This window comes from Podarcis pityusensis (genome assembly GCF_964106645.2).
Source record: "Podarcis pityusensis genome assembly, chromosome: 10".
Lineage (NCBI taxonomy): Eukaryota > Metazoa > Chordata > Lepidosauria > Squamata > Lacertidae > Podarcis > Podarcis pityusensis.
Window position 1 is genome coordinate 43716826 of NC_138035.1, and position 27430 is coordinate 43744255.

The following is a 27430-nucleotide window of genomic DNA, read 5'->3' on the forward strand; positions in this document are numbered from 1 at the left end:
TAGTAATTTTCAGTATTTTTTTCATAAGTCTATCCAAGTACTGTACTATTTTATACATAAACCAGATATGAATCTAGTAGCATCAGCATGCTTGTAAATTGACCTGCTCATTCAGGTGGGACTTACCCTTCCTTTTGGTCCCCTGTAGACCCAATGTGCCCCCAAAACCTGCTCTGGATGTTGGATGACCCTCAAGAGCTCATGGGAGGATAGTAGAGCACTGTAGAGGGAGACCATCTTAACATGTACATAAAATATTTGGGGGAAATTGTTCCAAATATTTTAAAGTCTCTTTTAGGAAATACATTTTATCCCCCCACCCCCATGGTTTCAGAAACTAATATTTCTATACCATTTAATGTTTAGATGTGTTCTTTAGTACATTTCGGTTGACATACCATCTTAGCAAATTGCCCTGTCAAATATGTACGTGTTTACTTTAAAAAGAGAAATTCATATGAAAAGAGTAGATAGAATTACATTTGAAGCAACTTTGGATCTGACGATCCTTTGTGTTTAACCAAATATGCTGTCTTGCATTCATCTTCATTTTCATTTCTTAAGCTGCCTTTAGACTTCAAACCATAAGGTATATATAACAATACTTTTTCTCCCTTCTGCCCAAGAGCATCTCAGATAAGATTTGCTTCAGAGCTAAAGAGAAGGTACCATGCTTATGTTAATTATCATTTTCTAGCAGGTTGAAGCTAACAGCAATGACAAAGTATGAATGTTATTGTTTGAAATACATTAACTTCTGCAGATTGCTTTCTAAAGAATAAACTTGTACCAGGAATAGTTTTATAGAAGGCCATCCAACTACAATGTTTTCACAAAGTAAGACAGCTACCTGTCACAAACTTGAAATTTACTCCCCATCCACCCAAGAGTTCAAAGAGGAAACGTACAGTCCAGCTGAAAGCTGTGAGGAGAATTTCAAGGGAGGGGAGGGGGAAATCACTGTTATGTTGTCCTTTACCCCAAGTCTTTGCAGACTTGAGCATTGTGCAGATTGATTTTACCCCCTAGAAAAATCTAGCCATGGTTTTGCACTTTAAAAATCTTATGTATATGTCATGGTCTTTTTTTTTATTTTAAAAAGGACATCCTGCATGCATGAAATATGCAGGAAGTGACAGGTCTCATGCCTAACCCAACTTTTTGTTAGCAAGTGTTCATATTCTGACATTTCAGGATGAAACGGGCTGTTCATTTGGCTGAGAACCTGCTTCTACTGTATTACATCTATTTTCACTTATTCCATTAATATAGAAGTGCTTTTGTAACTTAATTCCTCCTATCAATATTTTAGTTGTCCTCCAAGTTTAATGTAAGTATATTTAACTGTGCTTAAGAAATGAGAGTTTGAACTTAGGGTTTGGTCTTTATAAGCAGCTGTTCTGATCATTATTGGTAAAGCCTGATGACACTACCAAGCAAGGCTTCAGAGTGAGCCCTGGCATTGTCAGCATGTCTTGCTACTTTGTGCCAGCAACTCTGGCAAGGCAGAAAACTGTTCTGGAATCTCTGTTGAAGGTCTCTTGAATATCACTGCTGCTTCTGTCCTAGTGCTGGGGTGAAAATACTTGATAGAAAATTCTGATAGAGAATTCCAATGAGAGATTAAATGACTTGCTCTGCAGTGCAGAAGGAATGAATGATGGAGAAACTGTAGTTCTGGAAGATTCGTGGATATTAGGGTTTTTGATGAGGGGCAGAATCATTTATTGAATACCACTGTTGAAAATGTGGTAAGGTCACATACTTGCTGATACATAAGTTTGTGAAGAATAAATGAGAACTTTCAATAATTTCCACATTCTTTTAAACCCCAGCATGCAAGGCTCGGTTGTACATCATGAATCTACTCTTTCCCATCTCTTACTCTTCTTTTTTTTATCCTTACATATTTATATTTTTTAAAGAAAATGGAAGTTGCTGGTTGCAACTCATCTCTGGGATGCAATCATTGATCACATAGTGAAGACTCAGGCACTCTTGATAAATCCTAAGCCATGCCACTGTTGCTTCTATATTTGCACTCCAACCATAAGAACAGTTACTCCTGTGCTCCAGGAGGCTCAGTTGAAGTTCTTCCATGGCCTTTGTTACTCCCATTTAAGATGCATCTGATGGCTTGGCTTGCAGAGCATCTACTCAAGAGTGAAGAGCAGTGTTCAAAATTCACCAAGCTCATTTTGCACCTGGCCATCGGCCACTTGCAACCACGTGAAGATGCCTGGGCTGACTGACATCTTCACCATCTGGAAGCCCATGCCTAGAGTTCATTGGATCTGGACTGTTTTAACACACTTCTGCCACATCCTGTAGAATTCTATCAATTCTAATTTATCTGCACAGTTGGAATAAATTTCAGGAACCAAAATGCTTTTTCTGTGCAGCTTGAGCAGGAGCAGTGAACAACGTTAGTTAAATGTTGTAGCTTACCTCCACCCCATTGCCCTGCTTACAGTTGTGAAGAATATCCCTACGTTATGAATGGTCTGTGTCACCATTCATTAAGGGGGAAAAAGGTTATTCTGAGCATTGGAGTCCTGAAGTCAGCAATGTGCTGGGAGATTGGAACTTTTCCTTTTATCAGTGTGTTGCTTGTCTGCAAGGTTCTTTAAAGTCCAACTTCAGGACCTCAAAGCACCAAACATCAAATCACCTGACATAATTTTTGGCACCACTTATTTTGGTCAACAGACCCAGAATGTTTCCACACTTCTGCTGTAAGAAAGCATTTTATCAAGTTGTAGATGGAAATTGCTGACAGCCACTTCCTTAACAATACATTTTTCTTTTGCCAGCATAATCACAGGGATGCTGCAGTTATATCCATGCAGTTCACACCTGAATTTCTTAGAGTCACCATAATTTTTCTCATGCTGATAATGCACAATGCTGCAATTTATCCCCAAAATGTATATATCATGAGATGTAAGAAGAAAGACGCTAAGATTATGAAATCAAAATAGTTTTTACACACAGTATTTAAAGTTGTGCTTCCAGATAACATGAAATACTGCCATATAAAAGGTTTTGTATCATGCAGAAACCTTCAAATCTTGTATCTTCATGTGCTGAATCTTAGGCCTGTGACACTGGGTACAGGATTATTTCATATGAGTATGACAGGATGTGACCAAATAGGTGATATGGGTGAGAGGGGTTTGTGAAAAAAAGGAAATGGACATCAGAGAAGGAATTGAAATGGGACATGCCTCACATAGCCAAAAACGGCTGGAAATTGGAGACCTTAAAATAAATGGTGGCTGGTTGAGTGATCAGCCCTGGTGAGACCACGGTGTTAAGTCTTCCATGCAGAAGCCTTTTAAGTGGTCTCCCATCTGATGGCTGCAGTGGAAGAATTTGCCTTAAATTGTACTGTCTCTTGACTGACAAATAGTCCTGTAATTCAGAATGTGCACAAACCTAGCAATTTTAAAACCTTTTGTATATGTTTTTGGGGTGGGAATACAAAGTTTAGACACATTGGACTTCAGTAGTAGTAATGTCATACAATCATTAGCTTTTTCAAGCCGTCTCCGACGTTAGTTGTAATGTTAGAATATGAAATGATTGACAGTATGACAAAACTTCAGACTGAATATCTCTTTCCCAAAGGCATTATAAAAGGGTCCTATCCTGTTTTATTATTTTATTGTTCTGTTTATTTTATTGTTTAAGCTGCAACTTAATGTAAAATGTTTTCTGTTCTTTTCTAGGGGTTTTCTGAGGTCTGGGAAAATGGCAGACATTGACAAGTAAGCATGCTAAATTTTGGCTAATGCGTTGTTCTATCTTTAAAAGGTTTTATTGTGTGAAATCTGCAGTTGTGTTCTTTCTTACAAGGGCAGATATAGTTAGTAGCAAACAATGTTCTAGGTCTTCCAGTTGTTAATATAAATTTGTAAATTTATAGTCAATACTTTTTAATCCTAGACTTACGTAGTTCAGATAGATGTACATATCAGGTGCAAACTAGAGAACATTGCATGCCTTCAGTCCTGTCACAGTGAGGACAGGGTGTTTTCTCTTCAGTTAGGGTAATAATGTTAAATCAGAAAGACAGTGTTGTCTTACCTCCTCCTGAAAATGTCAGTTACAGTTGCTTTTGATGCTAAAGACAAGGTAGTGCAGAGTTGGGGAAAGATGCAAGTAGAAACATTTATGCAAGGAAGGTAGAACATCAATTAATTTTCAGTATGTCTATGTAGAACATGGGTTGCAAGTTGTGAATACAAATTTTACTTCATCCCCTCCCTCAATAAAGTTAAAAAATCAAAACAGTCAGCTTGGAGAAGTCTGATTCTAATAATCTTTTATCACTCTTGGAGGGTCTTATCAAACCTTTGTTCTGTTGCCCACCAGTTAAGCTGTGCTGTGGCTCTCAGTCCAGAAGTGTATTATTGTGGCTTATTATCAGGATGTGACCATTACAGAGTACAGTTATGCTCAATCTCCTGATGCCAAAGGGTTTGACAAGTTATATCCTTCCTTCTACTTGTGATGGATCTCTGGTGTAAATAATATCTTAAAATACTTTTCACTAGATTTTTCTTTTTGCAAAAGGTCACATATTTTTTCTGCTTTACACTGCACCTAACACCTTCCAATAACATACACACAATTGCAAACTATCCAAAGGTTCTCTATATAGCTGGAGTAAGCGTGCATCTCTCCTCTTCCTCCAGTGATAATTGCTTTTTAAATCAAACTGGAAGCAAAGTTAGGATATTGCGGATGAGGAGAAATCATTGGCTATATCTGTCATGCACAGTGCCTCTTATGGATCATGAATATACACCTTAATAGAACAGTGTTTGTCTCTGATTATACTGGCTTTTTCCATGTTGCATGTGCTTTTGCAATGAGAGCCTTAAAAAGCTCAAGTCCCTGCCAACTTAGAGATAACATATGGGATGTGCATTAGAGAAATGGTTTGAAAGACACTAGCTTCTGGGCATTTTCTGAACTTTAATATGCTAGATTAAATCTGAATTGGTAACTTGCTAGATGTACTCTCATACTACATTTTTTGGGTTAAAGAGATTCAAATTCCTGTTTTGACTTGGAATTTAATAGCAAAGAACAGGCTGAGCTGGACCAGCAAGATATGGAAGATGTTGAAGAGGTAGAAGAGGAAGAAACTGGAGAGGATGCTAACAGTAAAGGTAAGGGGAAAATGAGCCCAGGCAAAGGTATTCTTCTGTAGGCATAATGGAAGAAGTGCTTTTCTTGGCTCAGTCTGATACCTGCTGGTTAAATATTCACCTTCAGCAGATCTTGCCATTCAGAGGAAAAACAAATTGATTGTTTAGTGCAATGCTTACCTTAAATGCTTTAGGCAAAATTGTCCTTGTATTAAATGCTAGTGTGATTTTTGTTTCCCATCTCATAATCTAGCTTTTCCTGTGCATGCTTACTTGGAGGCAAGTATTGCTGCCCAAGTAGTGTGTATAGGATTGCTGTCTTTATAAACATAGATATTTAGCATTTAATTTTGCGACTCTTGAGGTGTGTGTTAGACCTTATGTATCCTAATTATATGTGCTACCTCTTGGTTACTTAACATGGGAGGTAGACATTTAAAAATAGTTATCCTTCTGCTATTATGTTAGATCTGTTCAGGCAGGTTTCTTTTGACGCTTGACTTCTAGACAATAAGTAATGCAAAATCTTGACATTTTATGTTATATCATTTGGTAAAATCTGAATTGCAAGCACTGGGCTAAAATTTCATAATGGGGGAGTATAATAGTGTTTTTTAAAACTTCTTTTGTTTTGTTAAGCACGCCAGCTGACTGTACAAATGATGCAGAATCCTCAAATTCTTGCAGCCCTTCAGGAAAGACTTGACGGTCTGGTTGGAACACCTACAGGATATATAGAGAGGTAGAGTGTTCTGCAGTTACATATATTAATTCCTCTTTGTTTGTTCTTACCTCTTTAATAGATAAAATTGTTTGCATTATGTTAAATGTCATTGTTCTGCAATATTAAGTACGGAAGTATGACCTACAAGTTAGAAATAGTGATGTTGGAAGGTAGTTTAAAATCAGGACATAACAATCTGCTTGAGAGAGTAATAGTGACTGCTGCTTCAGAAAACTTAAGTAATTAAGGCTGCAGTTACACACACACACACACACACACACACACACACACACACACTGCTTGAGAATAAGTCTAACTGAACTCAGTTGGCCATGGAAACAATTGCACTTTTAGTATTGAAGATCAGAATGTGGTATGCACAAAACATATCTGTTTTGTGGGTGTTGTATGTTTGAGCAGTCTATACAGGTATTTCATTTTTGAGACATATACAGAGTTTGTTTCCTTTGAAATTTGCAGAGCATATGTGTGCTCTCCATATTGCACATTCTGCCCCTCTTGAGTAACTTCTGATTTATCTCAGGTTACACTGACCCCTTGTCAGTGTAATAAAATGTAATAAAATGATAAAATTTTCTTTGCATTTCGTATGCATTTCATAAGAGTGGGGATGGAAGATTGAAACCGATTGACCATACTGCTGAAAATTCGCAACTCATGTACTATTTCAGGCTTCAGGTATAAAAGTGAATGTTGTGCCAGTGTAATAGGCCCCAAGTCCACTGCTTTCCACACAATGGAGAGCCACAAGTTTTTGGTAGGTAGGTAGTACAAGTAGTAACAAGCCTCACAGCTGAGTGGGCAGTGATCTCCATCACTAGCATTTTGTGGGCTACTTCAGAAAAGTATTAATGTAGTACAACTACCTTCAGACCATCTGCAAGATTGAACTGATGGATGCTGGGTAGAATATACTGCTTTTAGGTTGGAAGAAGGAAACAAGTTTCAAATGATATGTCCTTTAGATAAATCCAAAATGTGAGAATTACTTTTAAAAAAGGAAAAAGCAGGTATGCATTTGAATAGAGCTTCAATAAAGTAAGTTTCTCACTTTTTGTGAAGACATCTGTACAAGTTTTGTCCCCAAGAAGCACCTGCATTCCCCCCTTTCTTTTCCTTTTCCTTTTTACATGCAAATGTCTATAATGATTCCCTGATAACTGTTTATCTGAATAAAAAATGTAATGGGAAGCTGCAATTTTGACCACAGAATGAGGCATGTTTGGTTTGTTACCTCCAGTCTTTTTCTGTTCCAAAAAGCCTCTTAGGTGTCCCATCCTGAGGTGCCACATAAGCATTTTACTTCTATTCAAGCGTAGAAGTGGAATTCTGTAGGAAGGAAACAACTGGGCAATCAGTTTGGAGCAGAAATGGCAAGCAAGGAAAAGGTCAAGCACCCTAGAGCTGCTGCTCTGAATAAAAAAGTTCCCACACCATCTAATCGCTGGCCACAATTGATCTCACATCTGCTATGAACTTGCTTTCTTTTCTCTCGTAGCATATTTAAGTAACCTGCAAGGTCCTTGATCCAAGATCAGCAAGTCCTTATTGAGTTTCATGCTGTGCTTTCACTGAGATACTATACCTTTTTGAGAGTTTTCAAAAAGCCAGCTCTTCATCACTTCAAGTACAGTAGCTCATCCCTAAAGCTTATATAGCATGTCAACTAAAGCATTTGAAGCAAAATAAATTAACAGGAGTACTGTGTTTGAGCTTTGTCTAATACTTGCACGTTTGCTTGATCTTAAAATGTTTTGTAGATGTCTTTTGCATTTCATACTTGATATCGCCTCTGAATATGAACTAGAAGGGCAGGTTTGGACTACTTATCTATAGAATATGCAATGTATTCCTTGCCTAAATTGATTCAAGAGAAGCTACTCTCTGTTACACAAACTGACAGATGGAGAATTGGGAGCCCTTATTTATTACTGTAACTTTTACTCCTTTGTCAATTTTTAACTTGATCTAGTACACTGAAATATAGTCTCCCATATCAAGCTAAAGAAATACTGCTCAGCTATATCATTTCCTGTTTGTAAGTAGACAGCTACTGTCCCATGGCCAGCTGATATAACTGGCTGGTGCCCCATAATCCCTGACCATTTACCATACTGGCTAGGACTGGTGATAGCTGTAGTCCAAGCATCTGAGGGCACAGTGTTAACTACCCTTAGGCTGGCCCAACTGCTACTCAGTTATTGAGGCACCCACCTGTCAATCACCTGTTGTCATTAAGCCATCAGGTGACAACATAAAATGAGCTCACTATCAGCGTTGATTAGCTTATTGGCACTGACAGTGAACCCCATTTGGTCCATTTACAGGCAGTGTTTGGATTCAAATCATGTCTGGAGACAGGACATTCCCCCCCCCCCCCCCCACTGCAAACCTGTCTGTAAAGAGTCTGCAGAGGACAAATGCCACTTACCTTTGATTTGTAACAGTTTACTCATGCAAATAGGAGCTCTTGGTGGGTGTGCCAAAATGCAAAGGAGCAAGAAGTTCTCTATGTCATTATTTGTTGGTCTCTGTTTTTTCAACCCAACATAAAGAAATTTTACTGAAGCCAAACAAAAACAGGTATCTCATTAAAAAATTGTGGGGAAACACAGCTTCTGCTTTTAATACTCTTTACAAATATTTAAATGTTTTTCTCTTGACCATAAACTAAAGGTAACAAATATTGTGACCTCCAGGTGTTGTTTGGCTGCAAATCATGTCTGATGAAAGTTAAAGTCCAGCAAAATCTGGGTGCTCCCCCTCCCTAAACCCATCCTATGACCAGCTGTGAGTTGCTGCTTTGGAATCCCTGTTGTAAAAAAGGCTCTTCAGTAGTTTAATTACTCCACAGTTCCTCAGAAGCAAAAATGATTGGTATTGGATTTCTGGAAAAAGAGTATTGCATACACATTTAGATAAAAAATACCCATCAATACAGTCCTATTTTTGTATGATTTAATATGGAGCGGTTATTAAGAACCTGTTTTCTTGTTATGTAAAGCAGAATTGTTGTATTTCCCCCCTTTTTGTGTGTGTTTACTAATTCCCCCTGCTTTTGTGATTGACCAGTATAGGCCACATTAGCCCAAACAGAGTAGGCAGCAAAGTTACCCAATTTTGAAAAAAGACACAGTAGAGTGTCCCATTGATTGCAGTGGTATTTTTTGGAGTGTTGCTGTACTTAAGAAGCATTCACTTGGGGTTCTCCCCCCACCCCAAGGTTTCTGGAAGACTATTGCTTACCCCTTTGTTAAATAGCCTTCACAGTAAACCTGGGTCTCGCTTCTGCAGCTTGTAAAATTGCTTTAGTAATGTGTTGCAATTTTTTTTTCTTTTCTGGTTTTGGTCGTGTTTCAGAACATTTTCACATTACCAAAAATAGGATATGAATAACTGAAAGCAAAGATAATATTCAAACACTAAGTTATATATGGTGATCAAATTTAGAAATAATTACTAGAATTTCAATTTCATAGACTTCTGAGCCAAATAATTGCCTATCTAAAATTCTCCACCCATTGACCACCTTGTCTCAGTAAGAACTGAAGCCCTCTCCTGAATGTCTGGTGTGTTGGAATTCTGCCTGGGTCAGAGGAATGTGCCACAAGCGTAGGCACCGGCAGATATTCCTGTCGACCTCCCTGCGTCTCCCAACCTCTGCTGATAAGCAGGCGAGGTCCGGCGATTCTTCTCAGATGTATGAGAGGAACACACCGTTCTTCCTCTCTCCCCTTTGGTGTCCCCAGGGAGGGGAAAGAAGCAGACAGAAAACTATTTACATCATTTATTTCTGCCTCTTACATCAGTACAGAGAATCATGTCTGCACTCAACAACAGCAAGAAGAAGCTCCTCCCATGTACATCCAGTACGGGTCATATGACACACACACACACTGAGCTAACATCCGGTGCTCAGTACAGAATGGACTGCCCCTTTGTTCCCATGGCAACAGTCACAAACATCCTGTCTGGCTCTCCAGCCACAAGCAGCTGGCTGAGCTGCTAGAGCCTTTGCTTGCTGCAGCATTGGTGCTTTATGGTAACATACTCCCCCTAAAGTATCAATGTGTGCCGCGAGCAAAGCGTCATCCAGAGAAGAAAACAAACAGTTGTTATATTTATAACATTCCCCTGTTGTTTCAGTTCCACCCTTGGAACTACCTGCCACTGGTTTAACCAATGTACCTCTCTGGTTGTGTGACTTCGCATTACCTCGGTTAACAACTCTCTGTTGTGCCTTTGTCTCTGACTCAGACACAGCTTCAATCTGTCCTTGGTCGTTTACAATAGCAACATATGCAAGGTTAGCAAACTCCTTTGAATACCTCTTGGGTGGTACACCCTTCGTTGCTCTCTCAGACCTACGTAAAAGTTGCTGCTCTTCTCTGCTTTCTGGTTCAGCCTCTGAACTCTCTGGAGAACCAGTACTAAGCTTAATCAATGGTTCATCCTCCTCTTCTGAGGGTCTAGTCATTATGTGAGATTTCCTCTCAATGACTGTGACAACTGAGCTGTCTGAGCTATCGCTGTCATCATCAGTACTACTGAACTCAATAAGATCAAACTTATCATCATCATCATCATCAGAATCGTTTCCTGTGGGAAATGTCTGTACTATCCGCTCTTGCTTTGAAGCACTCTCTAGGAACTTTGTGAGAATCACCTGACCAGATTCAGACAAAATTACTCTGTAGAGACCCTTTTCATAACCCACAAAAATGCCTCTGGCATTCTTTACTCCACCTGGAGCTTCTGTTCTCACATGAGACCCGAAAACCTTAAAGTAGGCAACAGAAGGTTTTCTATTGAACAGCTTCTCAAAAGGAGAACATCCCAACTCTGTTGAGACTTTTCTCAGCCACACATGAAGATAGGACGCTAGCGATTCGGCCCAATATTCATGTGGCAAATGTGAACTCAGCAATTGCGCATTCATCCCCTTTTGCAATTCTTTGTTCACTTTTACACAGACCCCCCTGTTCCACGCTTCGGTCGAAACAGCCACTTTGTGGTCTATCCCTTTTCCATCCAGGAACTTCTGAAACTTCTGTAACAGAAAAACTTGTTTGTCATCTGTGCAAAGACAATCAATGTTAGCATCATGCATACTTTTAACCTTGTCACAAAACTCCTGAAACTTTTCTAAAGTTTCTTGTGGTTTCTCCATCATATAAACCCAAGAATAATTAGTGAAACAATCCACACACACAAGGTAAAATCGTGCACCGCCTCTAGATGGTTCTAGAGGACCAATCACATCAGCATACACCCGCTGAAATGCTCTGTCGACCTTTTTCGTCACCTTCCTGGTGCTCACACTGGTCTTGGTCACCCCTGCAAGAGAGATTTCGTTAGAAACAGAAGAATTACATTTCATGTAATCACTTTGATCAAAAGTCAACAAATACAGTCCATCTTTCTCTTTGGCAGTAAGAAACAGTTCTCCATCTTTGTAGATCTTGCAGCTTTTAGCATCATAGGACAGTTTCAGTCCTTTCTTTGCAATCTGCGACACGCTCAGCAGATTAAATCTCAGTTCTGGAACCAGGTAAACATCATTTATAGTCAAGTTCAGACTCTCAAGATACACAGTCCCAATTCCAGTCGCTTCCAACTCTTGACCGTTGGCCTGTTTCACAGTGAAGCTTTGCTTCTTCAACGTCGAAAATAGTCCTCTGTGCGGGCACAAATGTTTTGTACAGCCCGTGTCGATTATGAATGAGTTCCCAACATCTGGCGTGGTTCCTTTCGCCATCATAGCCTTTGCAGGTTTCACCTGGCACTTGGTACGGCTTTTGCCTGACGCCTGAGGCTTCGTAGAGCTGCTCTTTGCTCCTCTTGACTGGCGCGGCTTCTTACAGTTTCGCTGTAGATGCCCAGTCTGTCCACAATTGTAGCATCGGACAGCACTCAATGCTACTCCATGCTCTCCAGTAGCATCAGCAGTGGGGGAATTAGAACTCTGTTCTTCCCTCCCCCTGTCTTTTTCTTCCAGTGCAGCAAGTCTGTCGTGTTCATTCAGGACCACAGCACAAACTCTCTCCGCGGTCAGCTGCGCGGCCGGTAGGGAACCAAGCTGACTGGCAACAACCTTGTAGGTGCGGCTAAGGCTGTTTATCATCATGAAGCAAAACACTTCCTCCTGAAGACGGAAATTGCGTTCCACCATCTGTTGACGCAGAAACTTCATTTCTGTCAGGTGCGCTTGAACATCTCCATCAGGCGCAAGTCTCAGATTGGTCAATTTCTCAAAATACAGCAACGCTGAAGAACCAGCATCTCTCTGATGCGTTGTACGCAGCGTGTCCCATACCTCTTTCGCATTTTCTAAATGCTGAACATGCACCAACTGATCATCTGAGACACACAGAATTATAGCAGTCCTGGCCCTCACGTTCCGTGACTCCCAACCTCTGGTTGGTGCTGCAGGGATGGGGTTTTCAATTACATCAAAAAGCCTCTGATTCTGCAGCAGGGCCTTCATCTTTACAGACCAAGATGAATAATTGTCATTGGTTAAGGGAGGAGGGCAAGGCAATCCTTTCTTGGCATCCATCTTGAGGCCAAGCCTCTCTCACCTCCAAACAAGCTGCAAAATCCAACAGCTGTTTTTTTTTTTCTCACGCAGGCAAACTGCAAGTTGTTTGTGCTTTTTGCACCTGGCAGCTAAACTCAGGCTGCTATTGAAAAGTCCCTTCCAAGGGCACGTAAACCTGTAGCCGAAACACTCTCTGGTTTTGTTTCGCTTTCCCAGGCTTACACGCAGAGTCCAGCCCCTTTGCCAGTAACTTTCCGTTACCTAGCAACAATGCATTTCAATAAGACATCTTATCTACCACAAAAATTTGTGGAATGCAGGCTTCAGCCTTCAAGCTGCAGGCCTCTTCCTCCGGAGCTTTTGTTTTCTTTGAAACGCAGCTCCGTGAACCAGGGAATTAATCTTCCTGCGTTCACACTTTTAGCCCGAAATGTAGCATACCTTGAACTTTGTTGCTCTGGAAAACACCTCTTCTTTCCATCAGCTGTCTGTGGAGCCTCTGGCTGTTCTCAGACGCTTCTCTTCCTCCTTTGAGCTGAGGAGGACAATTCACCAGCCTCTCATGCAGATGTCCGATGAATCGCAACCATCCGAAGGCTGCCACTGTTGGAATTCTGCCTGGGTCAGAGGAATGTGCCACAAGCGTAGGCACCGGCAGATATTCCTGTCGACCTCCCTGCGTCTCCCAACCTCTGCTGATAAGCAGGCGAGGTCCGGCGATTCTTCTCAGATGTATGAGAGGAACACACCGTTCTTCCTCTCTCCCCTTTGGTGTCCCCAGGGAGGGGAAAGAAGCAGACAGAAAACTATTTACATCATTTATTTCTGCCTCTTACATCAGTACAGAGAATCATGTCTGCACTCAACAACAGCAAGAAGAAGCTCCTCCCATGTACATCCAGTACGGGTCATATGACACACACACACACTGAGCTAACATCCGGTGCTCAGTACAGAATGGACTGCCCCTTTGTTCCCATGGCAACAGTCACAAACATCCTGTCTGGCTCTCCAGCCACAAGCAGCTGGCTGAGCTGCTAGAGCCTTTGCTTGCTGCAGCATTGGTGCTTTATGGTAACATGGTGTTGGGGATCCAGGAAGGTGGGTAGTGTCCTGAATCTGAAAGAAGGCACATGTCCACTCACATTCATTACTGAAATGAAGTTATCTGAATGGGTTTCTGTAAGAGGTTGTAGTTTTGGCCTCAATATTGAAATATGCAACTTTCGCACTATTTTTCAACTTGGTGTGAACAGATACAATATAAAATTAACCCTGAATTTTACTGACTTGCAGCTTTATTAGGTTTTGCTTGCAAATTCTACATGAAAGGTGTCGCCATGCTATTTATTACAAAGCATACCTAATACTGACATAGCTTGTAATGTAAAGCAGTTGTGTGCTGGTGTATCAATCCTGGGGACCATGTAACACATTGTTTTTATCTAACTCTGACTACAGTAAACACTATATATATAAATAAATACTAGATAGAGCTTTGAATTTGGAGCTTCTGCTTACTAACTGTCCTTAAGTCCACCCAAGACTAACTTAAAATATGAAAAGGGGGGGGGGGGGGAGAGAAAAAAGTAGGTGTATAATGTTAATATTTTGAGTGAAATATCAGTGCAGGAACTTCTATCACTATTGTTGCATATGTGTGTGCGTGCATGTATGTATAGATGTTCTTTTAAACAAGTCTCATCTATTCAAGAAATGGCAAGTTTTGTCCTAAGCATTGGTGCTGCAGGGTTTAAGCAATTGGCTATTGGACACGGTGAGACAGCAGTATTGGGGAAGTTAAGGAACTTACCATGCTGTACTTCTCCCGTGTCTTCTGCTTGTATATGACGAAGTGCCAGAGGCATGCTTAAGTCTTGACTGGTGATCTTTGGAAAGTTGACATGTGCAAAGCACACCTGAAATTGCTTAATCAGTGTAAGGCTAGGGGGCATGATGAGTCGGGTAAAGGTGGCCCAGGCTGGACTCCATCCAGGATACGTCAGTATCTGGGATTGACCCTGTTAAATTGTTAACCTTGTCATGAATTAAAATTACCAGCTCAGAATACTGTAATAGATCTTTGTTGTCTGTGCCTAGTTGTTGCCAGAATAATACACTTTTACTTCAGTATGTGCTGAATTATTAAAGAAAACAATGGGTTCTTAGAATCCAGAGAATTCCAAAATTCTCTCAATGTTCAGCACTTGGCCGAATCCTTTATCCTAAAATCAGCTGACCTGAGCAGCATTTTTAATGTGTTTACTCAACTTTTCAGTTGTTAGTGTCATGTCACTTTAACTTTTGAACTGCATGGAGTGCACCTAATATACTACTTGCAAAGAAGTCACAGATAGTTGTTTAATCTGTCTTTTCAGGTGCTAAATTAAGTTATTTAAAAAGTTAGTTTCTAAAACATATATACACCTTGAATTCTGAAATTTCAGTTGATAATTGATATTAAGAATTGTGTTCAAATTGAACAATATTTTCCACAAAGAAATATCGTCTGAAACACTTAAGGGAGGGGCGATTATGGGGTTTATCTTGTTCTGTATGTAGGTGATTCAGAATTGATATTGTATATGTTAATATCCATAAAACCTTCAAAAATAAAAATCACTCTTGTGTTAATATCACAATTTTGCTCTGCTGTTGCTCTTGGAATTAAAAGTTAACAGCATAATCCTACCTCTTAAAGGAAACTTTATTAGGGGAATGAATCCACATGATTGTCATTGATGTAACAATGCAGTATTATTTTCCTCCCTCAGCTTGCCTAAAGTAGTTAAGAGACGTGTAAATGCACTCAAGAATCTTCAAGTTAAATGTGCACAGATAGAAGCAAAGTTCTATGAAGAAGTTCATGAATTGGAAAGGAAATATGCTGCTCTTTATCAGCCCTTGTTTGACAAGGTAATCTTTATACTTTTACCTCTAGGGATGAGAGTTTAATTCTGCAGAGTCAAATGGGACCAAATTCCCACTGGTTCAGTAATTCTGTAACCTTTTATTTGCAAAAAAATAAATAATAATACTTGTTCGTTGCTTTTGTTGGGTATTGGGTCAAACTAAATTCTGGTAACCTGAATAAACAAGCACTTTACTCTTCCAGAGGAGTGAAATCATCAATGCAGTTTATGAACCTACTGAAGAAGAATGTGAATGGAAAACAGATGTTGAAGAAGAAATTTCAGTGAGTACTTAAATATGATTGTGGGTGGGATTAATTGTGTATTCGTGCTTTACAAGTTTGAAGTACTGTAGACTTATTCTAGTAGTAAATGCAGACAAATCATTCAGTTTATAACTCTGTAAATTGTTTGCCCCCTTGATGGTTAGTAAACATTTTGATTGGGTTGATGTTGTTTTGTATTGGATTGATATAGCAGCACACTAATAAACATTTCCTGTGTGTCTTATAACAATTAAACACAGTGACCCCGTTCTCATGTGGCTCTAAGATAAGACATGGCTTAGTGCAAACATGTGGATTTCCAAAGAGCAGATTGCAGCTGCTGCACTCTTCCCTGGTCCTCCTGCTGCCAAGAGGTCTGAAACACTTAATGTGCTATGTGAACCAGGATTCATGGTTTGCCTCCTCCAGAGAAACCATGTGCTTGTAACCAAATTTTGTTTGGGGGTTTATAACTCATGGTTTGTCTGGGATGAGACAAACAAAGAGCCTCGGTTCAGACAGCACATCGTACCATGGTTTACCTCACACCAGTACAGTAGTAGAAGGACCAGTGGAGAGCGCATTCACACTAAGCCATGATTAGGCTTACTATTATATGCATACTGAACCAATATATAAAAAAGTAATTTAAACAAGACAGCCAAAAATCTTCCTGTACAGATGCAGAATAAAAACAGCATAAAACATTTTACAACTCATATTTAAAAGAGTTAAAATGTTCTGATATCCTATGTGTGCCTTGAGAGGTTCTGTGTAGCTTTAAATAGTAAGATGCCTGTCTTACATAAATATTGGAGTATACAGCCACTAATCTGATAGTGTTTGACTGAAGGTTTTTTTTCCTGTTTGTTGTGGTTACTAGTATAACACTAGATTTCTTGGTTAGTGTGCAGCACTCAAATTTTAGAAAGAGTAACTTCTTAATTTTAACAAGGAGGAAATGAAAGAGAAAGCCAAGCTTGAAGAAGAGAAAAAAGATGAAGAAAAAGATGACCCTAAAGGAATTCCTGAATTTTGGCTGACTGTGTTCAAGAATGTTGACTTACTCAGTGATATGGTTCAGGTAAAAGAATGACTTAATTTCTTGTAATTTTGCTCATAAGCTAAGGGTTGCACCCACTGTTTTCTTGCTTAGAGTAGACCCACTGAAAATTATGGGCGTGACTTTCCCAGGTTCATTGATTTAAGTGGGTCCACTTAGAGTAGAATTTAGTTCCAGACTCTAAGGAGCCTGGTTTTTTTCTGGAATTCAGCTTTAGTGTCTAGTAATCCAGTAATCCATTTTTTCTGAGAAACATTCAGAAAGAATAGATAATTTGTCTTTATGAACTCAAAATTCTACACCATAAGAACATAACATAGTTGTCTTAGATCAGTCTACAGTGGAATCTCGTCCAATATTTTGTTCCTAAGTGTTTCAGCAGTGCCTTTTGGGAAACCCATAAGTTAGGGGCTGAAGGGTGCAGCCATTTAAAGTTGGTCCCTAGTATCTCATATTTGGTGGCATACTGCCTCAGAACATGGATGACCCAGTTAATTTCATGGACATCAAGTGCTAATCTAAAAGCTTTTTAAACTAGTGTTCCTGGTTACATTCTGTGGCAGTGAATTCCTCTTAAGTTTCTGAACTTTCTACCACCTATGTTGAATGTTATTCAGCTGTCATTGCTCTCACATGAGTCTACATTAGAAGCTGTCATAAGGGCTAAAAGTAACATGTCATACAACAAAAACTCTGATTCTTGAAAAGCTGGATACCTCACTCAATATCACATTCCACATTTGCATCAAATTGCAAAGTACATATAGCCCTGGGCATGTGTATGCTTTTTCATTTCTCAGAAGCTTGTGTTTTATGAGAGTACTTGTTCGATGGTTGCCACTACCTGGAGAACTAGCTTTGATTGAAATATGGATTTATGAATCAAATGCTCACCCCAGATTATTTGTATTTGTGTTTTTTTTTAAATAATATTTATTGATAATTTCAAAATTACAAGAAAAATAAAAAATAACAAACAACACTACAAAAAAAGAAAAAAGAAGACAATAAAAAAAGGAGAAAAGCACAAAATGAGAAAACCAATATAACAATACAGCAATAAAAAAGTAAAGAAAAAGAAAAAAGAGAAAAAAAACACAAATCCCAAATTGCATATCCATAATTTCCATTTGCTTGTTTCATTGACCTCCTCACACCTCCATTTTTGTATTCTAGTTTAGTAATTATTTCAGCAAATTCTTTCCATCTTTCTCAATTTTTGTTATAAAATTTGTCTTAACAATTTAACCTAGAAATTAGCTCAACAAATCCTTACCATCTTTCCCCATATTCTATTATTCAGATTACCTTAATTTATTTATCCTTATCTTACCCCTAAGTGCCTTAAAACTTAAATCTTAAATTTCAAATATACATAACTCCTAATATCATTTCTGCTAGAGTCGTATAGTTTCATTCCCACATTTTCCCTAATATTCATTAGCTGATTCTAAAATAAAAAAGTTTCCATTATAAATTCTCTTCCAATCATCATCCAGCGTCTCTTCTTCCTGGTTTCGGGTCATGTCAGTCCTTATTGTCCTTATTGTCCATTCCGTCTAGCCCATCAACCTGGAAGCCTTATGTCCGAGGCCCTTAAATATCTTCCATGTCCCTTCTGCAATTCTTCTTCATCTTGTTTGTGCTTGCCCTTTTCCTTGTCTCTTGTTGGTCTCTGTCTTAGTTTCTTTCCTTTCTCATTGAGGAGTAGGTCTCTGGGGGATTCCAACCCAAAATTGTCTCCATCACCCTTCATCCAGCTCACCCATTCCCCACAGTCCCACTCCCCACAGTCCTCGATGTAATCCAAAATGAATTTAAAATCAAATTTCAGAATCTCTCCAAAGCTAGAAGTCTCCTCATCTCCAGACTCACCTTGGCCCGCTCCAGCTTCAATCTTCAATAACAGTGGCTTATGCTCCTGTAGGGCCTCGGGTCTCTCCATTTGTACTATTTGAGATGCAGCCCCATCCTCCTCCATTGTCAACTGCACTTGCCCAGTCGGTACAGATTGATAGGTTGGTTCTTGGATGATTTCTGTATCAATGTTATTAACCACAACAGTCAAATCCATTTTCTCATTCATTAAGTCCATCTTTTCATGCATCTGTTCCAGCAAAGCATTTGTCTTGTATAGAGCAAGCAACCAGTCTTTCTCCCAGCTCATCTTTGTTCAAGGTCAAAAAAGTCTGTTCCCACAGTCTTAATCTCACAGATGTTGGGTCTCAAATATGCCGCAACAACAATTTAGCAAGCTCCCTCTAGAGGAGACAATCTACTTGTAGCCATTTTTTTTTTAAAGACAAAGGAAAGTTACTTTCATTTTTCAGATATTTCAGACGTTTTTCAGATATTTTGTTTCTTTAAGATGCAAAAGGCAACATTAGAATCAACTTGTTTCTCTTCATTAGCTATCTGTCAAAGTGTTACATTCACCGTCAATGAACCTCAGCAACAGTTTCTGTCTCTGACACCCCGTTCCCAGGTTAGAGACGATGGAAACTTATCCTTCTTAACTCCCTCTCCTGGTAGGGTTAAACAGAGTCCCCCCCCCCTTTTCTCCTGCTTCCAAGGGGGGTTTCAGTGGTTCTAAATGAAGGAAATTTAGTCCTTTTTTGACAGCTTCCCGGCTTTAGCTTGCAAAATTTTTGCTTTAGTCTATATACAAGGAAACGGAAGGCGGACTTCCTGTTTACACCTTCCCGCTTCGTTACCAAATTAAAACAATTTCTTGATCCAGTTTTCCGTTTCTACTCACGGGCACTTGTTTTAAGTCCAATTGTCCACAGGAAAAAGTCAGCACTCTCTGGCAATGGCTGTGCGGCTTCACTCCGTGAAAGTAGCAGTCAGTTCGTAGCACCGCGCTTCTCACCCCACTTCGCTCTGGAGCCCCTAGATGGGATTCCCCGCGAGTAGGGGGGCGCTTCTGGTGCCCTGCCGAACCCCACGTTCCAAGGCTTCCTCCGCCTGGGATTTCTAGCGGGTCCCCACCTTCGCCGCGGCGGGAAGACCCAGTTTTCATGGAGCCTCCGGTCGGAGGAACTCCGCCATTCACCAATGGCGCTAACCCGGAAGCCCAGATTATTTGTATTTGCTTCCTTTTGCTATGTTACACTGCTTTTTCTTCTTGTAGCTACATGATAATTGTCATGTTTTTTGTAGGAACATGATGAACCAATTCTGAAACACTTGAAAGATATTAAAGTGAAGTTTTCAGAGGCTGGGCAGCCTATGGTAAGTTCTTGATGAGAGTGCATTGAATATTGAGATACATAAACTTTGCTTCTGTTCAGTACCGTTCAGTAATCAACTGCAACACTTGAAAATTTTGCAATCTATTCTACGCTTGTAGGAGTCATAAGCTTTATGGTCCACATGACTTGTTAGCTGAAAATAAGGGTTGAGTTACATATGTAGGATTTTGATACTTAATCATGCAAAGACTTGTCTCTGATTTGCAGCTGAATGTGTGGACTGGCTCCATTTGAAAAGGATATATTATGAATATGGATATGTGAAGATTCCATAAGAACTTTATAAAGATTTGTGTTTTCAGTTGGGCATTGCTAAATGAGAGCTTTACTGAAAATGGGATCCCACCAGTGTAAGTTCCCTGAAAAAATGGGAAACACAAATGAATGCCATACAGAAAATGAAATGTACATTTATGTGTTTGTTTTGCAAAATTGAAGTATAACAGTTTTGTTATACTTTTGAAGTATAACAAATCCTTGGGTAGACCTGCTTTCCCCAACTTGATACCCTCCTGATGTTTTAGACTCTAACCTAGCCAACTCCCTGCTGGCTGAGACTGATGGAAGTTACAGTTAGAGAATCATAGAGTTGGAAGGAACCCTGAAAATTCTCTAGTCCAGCCCCCTGTAGTTCAGGAATATGCAGCCGTCCCTTACGGGGACTGAACCTGCAACCTTGGCATTATCAGCACCACACTCTGACCAACTGAGCCATTCAGCTGATGTGTCCAAAACATCTGGAGGACATTGAAGGTGTAGAAGGCTGCTCTATCCAATGTATCCATTTCAGCAAGAAATAGAACTTAAGCAGCACTGTTTGCTGCTTCATTTTACTAAAGTAATTCCATTGTTTTGACATATTGGATAGCTGACCTGCGGTGCTTAATGATGCATCATTCACTTCTTTCTAACACAGTCTTTCTATATTTATTTTTTAAAAAGACTTTCACATTAGAGTTCCACTTTGAACCCAATGAATATTTCACAAATGACGTGGTGACAAAAACATACAGAATGAGGTCAGAACCTGATGATTCTGATCCTTTCTCCTTCGATGGACCAGAAATTATGGGTTGCACAGGGTAAGTGTGATGTTCTCTTAAAATAAGTGGTTGAAAGTCTTCCATAACACGAGACTGGCCCAGTTTGCATGTAATTCTAAGCCAAACTCTTTGCAGGCTCCTCAAAAGGAGGTAGCAGCCCAGTCATTTTGCTACTATGCTGAGCCAAGCTGTGGTTTTGCTTAGCATCCTGTTCAAATTCACATTCCTAGTTTAGCTCTCTCCAGGCAAACCAAGAGCTATAACCAAAGTTTACCTGCTTGGTTTACCAAATGAGGGCAAAATCTGTAATATATTGTAAGAATATATACAAGTAAACTATGACAATCCAGTAAATTAAAAAAGTGAGGCAAAGAAAAACAAAGAGTAACATAAATTCCACTAATAGCAGCTGCTATTAAGTTCTCAAGTAAAAGAAGAGTTTTTTTAGCTGTCAACCTAAAGGCTAGCAAGTAGGTGCCTGACAAATAAACAGAGTTTTAATAGGCAATGTTCTATCACATGAAAAGAACTTTCACTTGTTGTTACCCACCTTGCCCCTGAAGGTGGGGGCACCCAAACCAGGGCCTCTGTTGAAGTCAGTATGGGTGTTTATGAATGTGTGCCTGCTTACTTCACAATGTAAATTTGCTTTAGTACAATAGATCATATTTTAATGGACACAAAATGTTTTAACTTGTGAGTGATATACCCCTTACTCTAAAGAGAGAGAGATAAGATAGATATAAATTATATGTGCATGCTCTACACCCAACAAGCGCAGTGCAGAAAATTACAAACATTTAAACCTGGTACAAACCATTTAAATTCATAGATATTTCCTGACTCTTACTCATGACCAAAGTCCAGCCCATATTTAAGGCATTGCAATATTCACTATTACATTTTAATTAGCAATTTTATCTCTCCTAACCTCTAGGAACATTAATGCCTTGCCTATATGCTGAATTCCTTGTGTAATATGCATGCTGGAAAGGTTGCTGGGGTTTAGCTTGAGATTGCTCACTTTTTGATTTAGGACCTTGTGCATTGCTTTGAAGTCAGGTTCTTCTGATCCTGGTATTTGAACCAGAGTTATGAACCTAGTTTCTGGTAGTTGAATGGTGCTTGTTATCCTGCCTGTGGACGATCATCACGAGTGCCTAGATACTAATCCACCCAGCTTTGACATGCCAACCTAAAGACAAAACTAACTTGTATTGCAACATGTTCAAAGGAAGTTACTTAAAAACATCTGTATGTTCAAAGATGGTTACTTAAAAACATCCAGACCTTCTCTGCATAGGCAGAAGAATTCCCCCCCACCCCCAGCATGTTCAGCATTACTTGAAGTAAATAGTGGCAGAGTTTCAAAGTGATGGTAACACCTTTGATACTACAGTGCTGCCTACAATACACTTGAGAGGCTTTATGGAGAAGATTCAAATAGGGGGTTTAAGGGCAAGGGATCAGGACAGCCTATTGGAGAACTGAATGTCCTGGAACAAGAGAGACCCTGTAGCCTTTCAGCTTAGATGTATTGCAGGTGGGTTATGTGTTGAAATACTGTATGATGAGAAAACTCATTTTCAAACCACGTATTTTGCAGTTTTATGACCCCTCCCCCTGTGAACCGCCCTGAGACCTGCAGGTATAGGGTGGTATATAAATTCAATAAATACTGTTAAGAGGGAAAGAAAAATGTAATTGATTCATTTAATTCAGGTGTTACTTTCTTCCTTGTACTAGACAGCTCTGGGAAAAATAGCATAAGAACAGGCCTGACACTGGCTTGTTATTCATAGGATTGAATTGGACTCCAGCCCCACAAGTACTTAACTGCCAGTGTTCTAAACCACCTGAAATACTTATATAAGGATACCCTTGATTTATTAATTTAATTTTCTCATAGGTGCCAAATAGATTGGAAAAAGGGAAAAAATGTTACTTTGAAAACTATCAAAAAGAAACAGAAGCACAAGGGGCGTGGAACAGTTAGAACAGTGACAAAAACAGTTTCCAACGATTCTTTCTTCAATTTTTTCAGTCCTCCTGAAGGTAAATGATTTCTGGTGTTTTTTTTTATTACAGTAAAATCTGAATATTGTGGATTTTTAAATATAAGTATAATCCTATATCTTACTACTTTTCCTTTGCAGTTCCTGAAAGTGGAGACTTGGTAAGTCCCTCTAGTTTAATTTCCTAAGAAATATAACTTGGAGAATATTTAAGATAAAAGCAGTAGCAAGAGATAAATTTTAGGCTTCTTTAAGATAATTTGAAGTGATTTAAGCAATATTTCAAGTTTTCAGACCCAAATTAAATGTGTTATTTTTGGTGACTGAAATTGAGAATTCAGCACTCAGTTGGAGCACAAATAATTTTTATTTTTTTTTGAGATAATGAATTAAATTTGCAATCTGTTATAAATAATTGGGGAGAATATGGCTTTAGACAAATTTTGTGTCATAGAATGGTATCATTTTTTCCCCTAAATGCAAAGTCATAGAGCTTTGAATTCATATTACCTGTGCAGGATGATGATGCTGAAGCAATTCTGGCAGCTGATTTTGAAATTGGTCACTTTCTACGGGAGCGCATAGTTCCACGATCAGTATTGTATTTCACAGGAGAAGCCATTGAGGATGACGATGATGATGTAAGTGGTGCTTGTTTTCAGCTGTGCCAAAATTACCTTGGAACAGTATCTGTACCCCAGGGCTTAAATGGAGCTATAACGTACCACACAGACTTCATTAATTATAATAGAATTAGACATAGATGAAAGTGCATGTTATGTTACGGTGCTAGATTGTACGGTTACCCATAGGGCTGAATTTCAGGCTGGTGCTTTATGTTCTTCATGCAAGAGCTTGTTTTTAGAACACATAAAGTACGAATTGGGATACAATCAGAATGATTCCCCCCCCCCCAAGCAGGCACAACAATTAAATGTCAAAGCAATTTGGGTTTAGATTGCAGATTTCATTTTCATGCTAAGGTTTAAGTGTATGTAGAATTGTGCGATTAATTGGGTTTTTGCTAAAAGTTCCCATGCTTTGCAAAGTGCTCCTGTGCAATGTAAATTAACATTGTATGTCTGGAAATACCTGCAACTCAAAAGCTCTAATTTGCAGAGTAATGTCCTTAAAGCTATTGTACTACTGTCCTCTTACCTTAATTTTTGTCTCCCTCCTTCTCCCCCCAGTATGACGAAGAGGGTGAGGAGGCCGATGATGAGGTGAGTTTCATGGTGGATTAACTGGTTTCAGTAGTTAAAACGTAGCACAAAGGTGCTTACAAATCCTGGAATGTCAGACTCTCAGCTTTGCTCTTTATGACACCAAGTGCACATTCAATGTATGTCCTGTATATTTCAGGAAGGGGAAGAAGAAGCGGATGAGGAAAATGATCCAGATTATGACCCCAAGGTAAGTAATTGATGCATATGATCTTTGTAAATCATTTCCCTCCAATAAAGTTATCAAAGTCCTGTAGCACAGCTGTGGTCTTCACACTGATGTTGATGTGTTTTTTCTTCAACAGAAGGATCAAAACCCAGCAGAATGCAAGCAGCAGTGAAACTGTGTGTATGTGGCCTTGAGGATTATCTGCACTGTAATAGCCTAAATACAACTATTAGTTACTTACAGCCTTATGTTTTGTATCTTGGTAGAATTAAGTAAACAATTTGTTAAAACAAACTGACAGAACCAGTTTAAAATGTAGGTTCCTTGTACCTAGCATTTTAATAGTACTTTTCTGCCAAAATGTAGAATGCAGTAAATCCCTAAAGCATGAATAGTTAATTCATTGCTATATATAGTTTGGTTCTTGTGAAGTCTGTTGTCATGTAGCTATTAGACTGCAGCTGTGAAGATACCAGAACTGTTGACGGAGACCAATCTTTGCCTCCTTTCCTGAAGAACCAACCAAATCTGTCAATTTCCATCAAGACCACATTGGACGTTCATAACTGTCTGCTTGTTTATGCTCTAGGTTTTTGTATTTTGTGATGGTGACCTACAGGAAAAAAAAACTAGAGACATCATATTAAGGTTGTTTACCACTGGGGTGTGAATAAACCTAGTATTTTCAGAAATTAGTTGTGTGCCTGTGTACATTTAAAAAAAAATCTTACAAGTATATCACTGTAGGATGTTTTTGCTGAACAGGACCAGCCTCTGAGGGTTATGTGCACAAGCACCATTGAAATGCCTTCAGGGTTGTACTCCTGCACAAGTTTGTTTCAGTAGGCTTGCATAAACTATCTGAAAGGACTTTTGCACTACAACTGTAGCACTTTCCTGCCTAGAAACTTTGAAGATCCAGTAATAATATAACTTTTTAACTGCCTTATCCCCTTAAAAGTAGGACAGGAGAACCTCTGACCATCCATATGTTTTTGGACTCCTATCCTAACCAGCATGATCAGTGGTCAAGAATGATGGGAATCGTAGTTGAACATCTGGAAGGCTATAGGTTCCCCATTCCTGGTTTGTTCAAATAAGGTTATAGGATTAGGTACTTCTCTGACATGTTTCACAGAGGGTAGGCATCTTCAATTACTCCTTTAACATGATCTTTACTTGTAGCTGAATTGAGATTCATCCTATCTAAATCTCCAGTGTGCTCCAGACAACAAAAAAGAATAAATTTTGTACGTCCAGTTTTGAGTTAAGCTGGTGATTGTCTGACAAACTTCTCGGCTGTAAACTACTAACCAATCTTTATCAGAACATCCACCTGGAAGGTTGGCCAATTTAGGTATGCCATTTGCTTTTTCCTTCACTACTTCCTTATATTTCATCTGGATATGCGTTGGGGAGAAGTAAACTATCATACCCAAAGAAATAAACATTCAGTCAGCTTGAAACTTCCCCAACTTTACAATCTGTCCAGGACTACTACTTTTTTTAGAAATAGTGTGTCAAAACTATTCAGACTCAGGATAATTGGGCAAACTCAGAGATGCAGAGTTTTGGGGAATGCTCTGAGGCTATTGATGCCCTACTTTCTATTGTAATTCTAGTGCCACCTGAAAAGATGCTTCTGAAAGATGGAAAAACCCTTTTGCCTGGCACCTGATACACTATGAGGAACCACAGTCAGGCGAAACTGAATAGGAGTCCTAAGCCTTACAACAGAATTCTTTCTGCAAAACAAGGATATATTTAGGCAGGGCCAGCCCACCTATGAGGCAAGATGAAGCAACTGCTTCAGGCAGCAGGGTCCACAGGGGCAGCAGATCCTGATATTAAACTTTCTCTCTCCCCCCCACCTTCCTGATGTAGATCTTTACTCACCCCTTCTTCCCTGGCAGGGAGGGAGCCACCATTTTGCGGTTTGCCTCAGGTGCCAAAATGTCTTGGGCCAGCCCTGTCTTTAGTACATAGCAGGTTTTTTCACACCAATACCACAATTGCCGGAACAGCAAGTTATATTTCACCACTTAAGGTACAAATGTATTTTCATACTACATATATTACCCCCACACTGCTGAATATATATCTTTTCCTGTTTATTGGGAGGCCTACTCTTAATACAAGAATTCCAGAAATGGACCAAGAAGAAATGCAGCATAAAGAACTGTGGGTGCAGGAGCCAAACTCTTAAAAGAATGAAAATCCCTACAAAAAGCTCCCAACTATTGCCCTTCATTGGGGGGGGGGGGTATGTGTGAAGCAAACAAGCATGGGGGGGGGGATTCCACAAAGGCTCTGTACAGTTTGTATGTGGAAAAGATTGAAACATTGCTTATTCAAAGGCAGTAGCTTTACTGTTTAGATGAGTTTTAGATTCTTATTAGAGAGCATATTGATCCTCTGTCAAAGCAGATTCAGTGGAAGAAATGATTCTCAGAACCTGCAGCTTCCTTAGAAATGCTACCTCTTTTAGAGGAGGGTGGGAGGTGCCTTCTGTTAGTACTCCCTCAAGTACCAGCTGTGAACCCAATAGCTAAATAACTTTCAGCTGGTTACAGGGTGGCTGCTGGGGTGGTCTGATGCAGTGCAACAGATTGTAGGCACAAGTTCAACTGCAGTCACTGAAAAGGCTCTTAACTGAAGAAATTCAGTTTTAACTCCCATGTAGCAGCATTCATCAAGGCTCCATTCCCTGTACATCTGGCCCAAGGTAAATATGTTCCAGTAACATGTTCTGTTTGTGTATTTCTGGTAGCTATGCTTTTCTACAAGGAACAAATTTGGCAAGTTTGTAGGAAAGGATAAAGACAGGCAGCCAACGCCTTTAAAATTACAGTTTGTTTTAAGTTCAGCATTTCCCAACACTAGTTTGGCAACTTCCATGCATGTTGAGTTGCTTTTAAAGGAATTCATTTTGCACAGAGTAATATGAGCAATTACATTTTGCAACATTCCTAACGGATGAAATATTTCAAGTGTGACATTTAAGAATGTTTTGTACATACCGCTCGTATTTGACCACTGA

General features: G+C 39.5%; 1 protein-coding gene across 4 annotated transcripts in view; it reads left to right on the forward strand.

The window, feature by feature from the left end:
* Window positions 1-25082, forward strand: part of NAP1L1 (nucleosome assembly protein 1 like 1) — a 30860-nt gene extending 5778 nt beyond the window's left edge. For 2 of the 4 annotated variants that reach the window (XM_080971166.1, XM_080971165.1), the window contains exons 2-15: window positions 3732-3770; window positions 5092-5180; window positions 5847-5901; window positions 15220-15361; window positions 15561-15641; window positions 16579-16707; window positions 19849-19920; window positions 20883-21022; window positions 22893-23038; window positions 23140-23159; window positions 23517-23639; window positions 24189-24221; window positions 24361-24411; window positions 24527-25082. In XM_080971166.1, the coding sequence (XP_080827292.1) occupies window positions 3754-3770; window positions 5092-5180; window positions 5847-5901; window positions 15220-15361; window positions 15561-15641; window positions 16579-16707; window positions 19849-19920; window positions 20883-21022; window positions 22893-23038; window positions 23140-23159; window positions 23517-23639; window positions 24189-24221; window positions 24361-24411; window positions 24527-24562 (1134 nt within the window). In that variant the 5' untranslated portion in view covers window positions 3732-3753 and the 3' untranslated portion in view covers window positions 24563-25082. Of the gene's footprint in view, window positions 1-3731; window positions 3771-5091; window positions 5181-5798; window positions 5902-15219; window positions 15362-15560; window positions 15642-16578; window positions 16708-19848; window positions 19921-20882; window positions 21023-22892; window positions 23039-23139; window positions 23160-23516; window positions 23640-24188; window positions 24222-24360; window positions 24412-24526 lie in introns of all 4 variants that reach the window. The other 2 variants (XM_080971163.1, XM_080971164.1) reach the window with 2 other exon arrangements.
* The last annotated feature ends 2348 nt before the right edge of the window (window positions 25083-27430 follow it).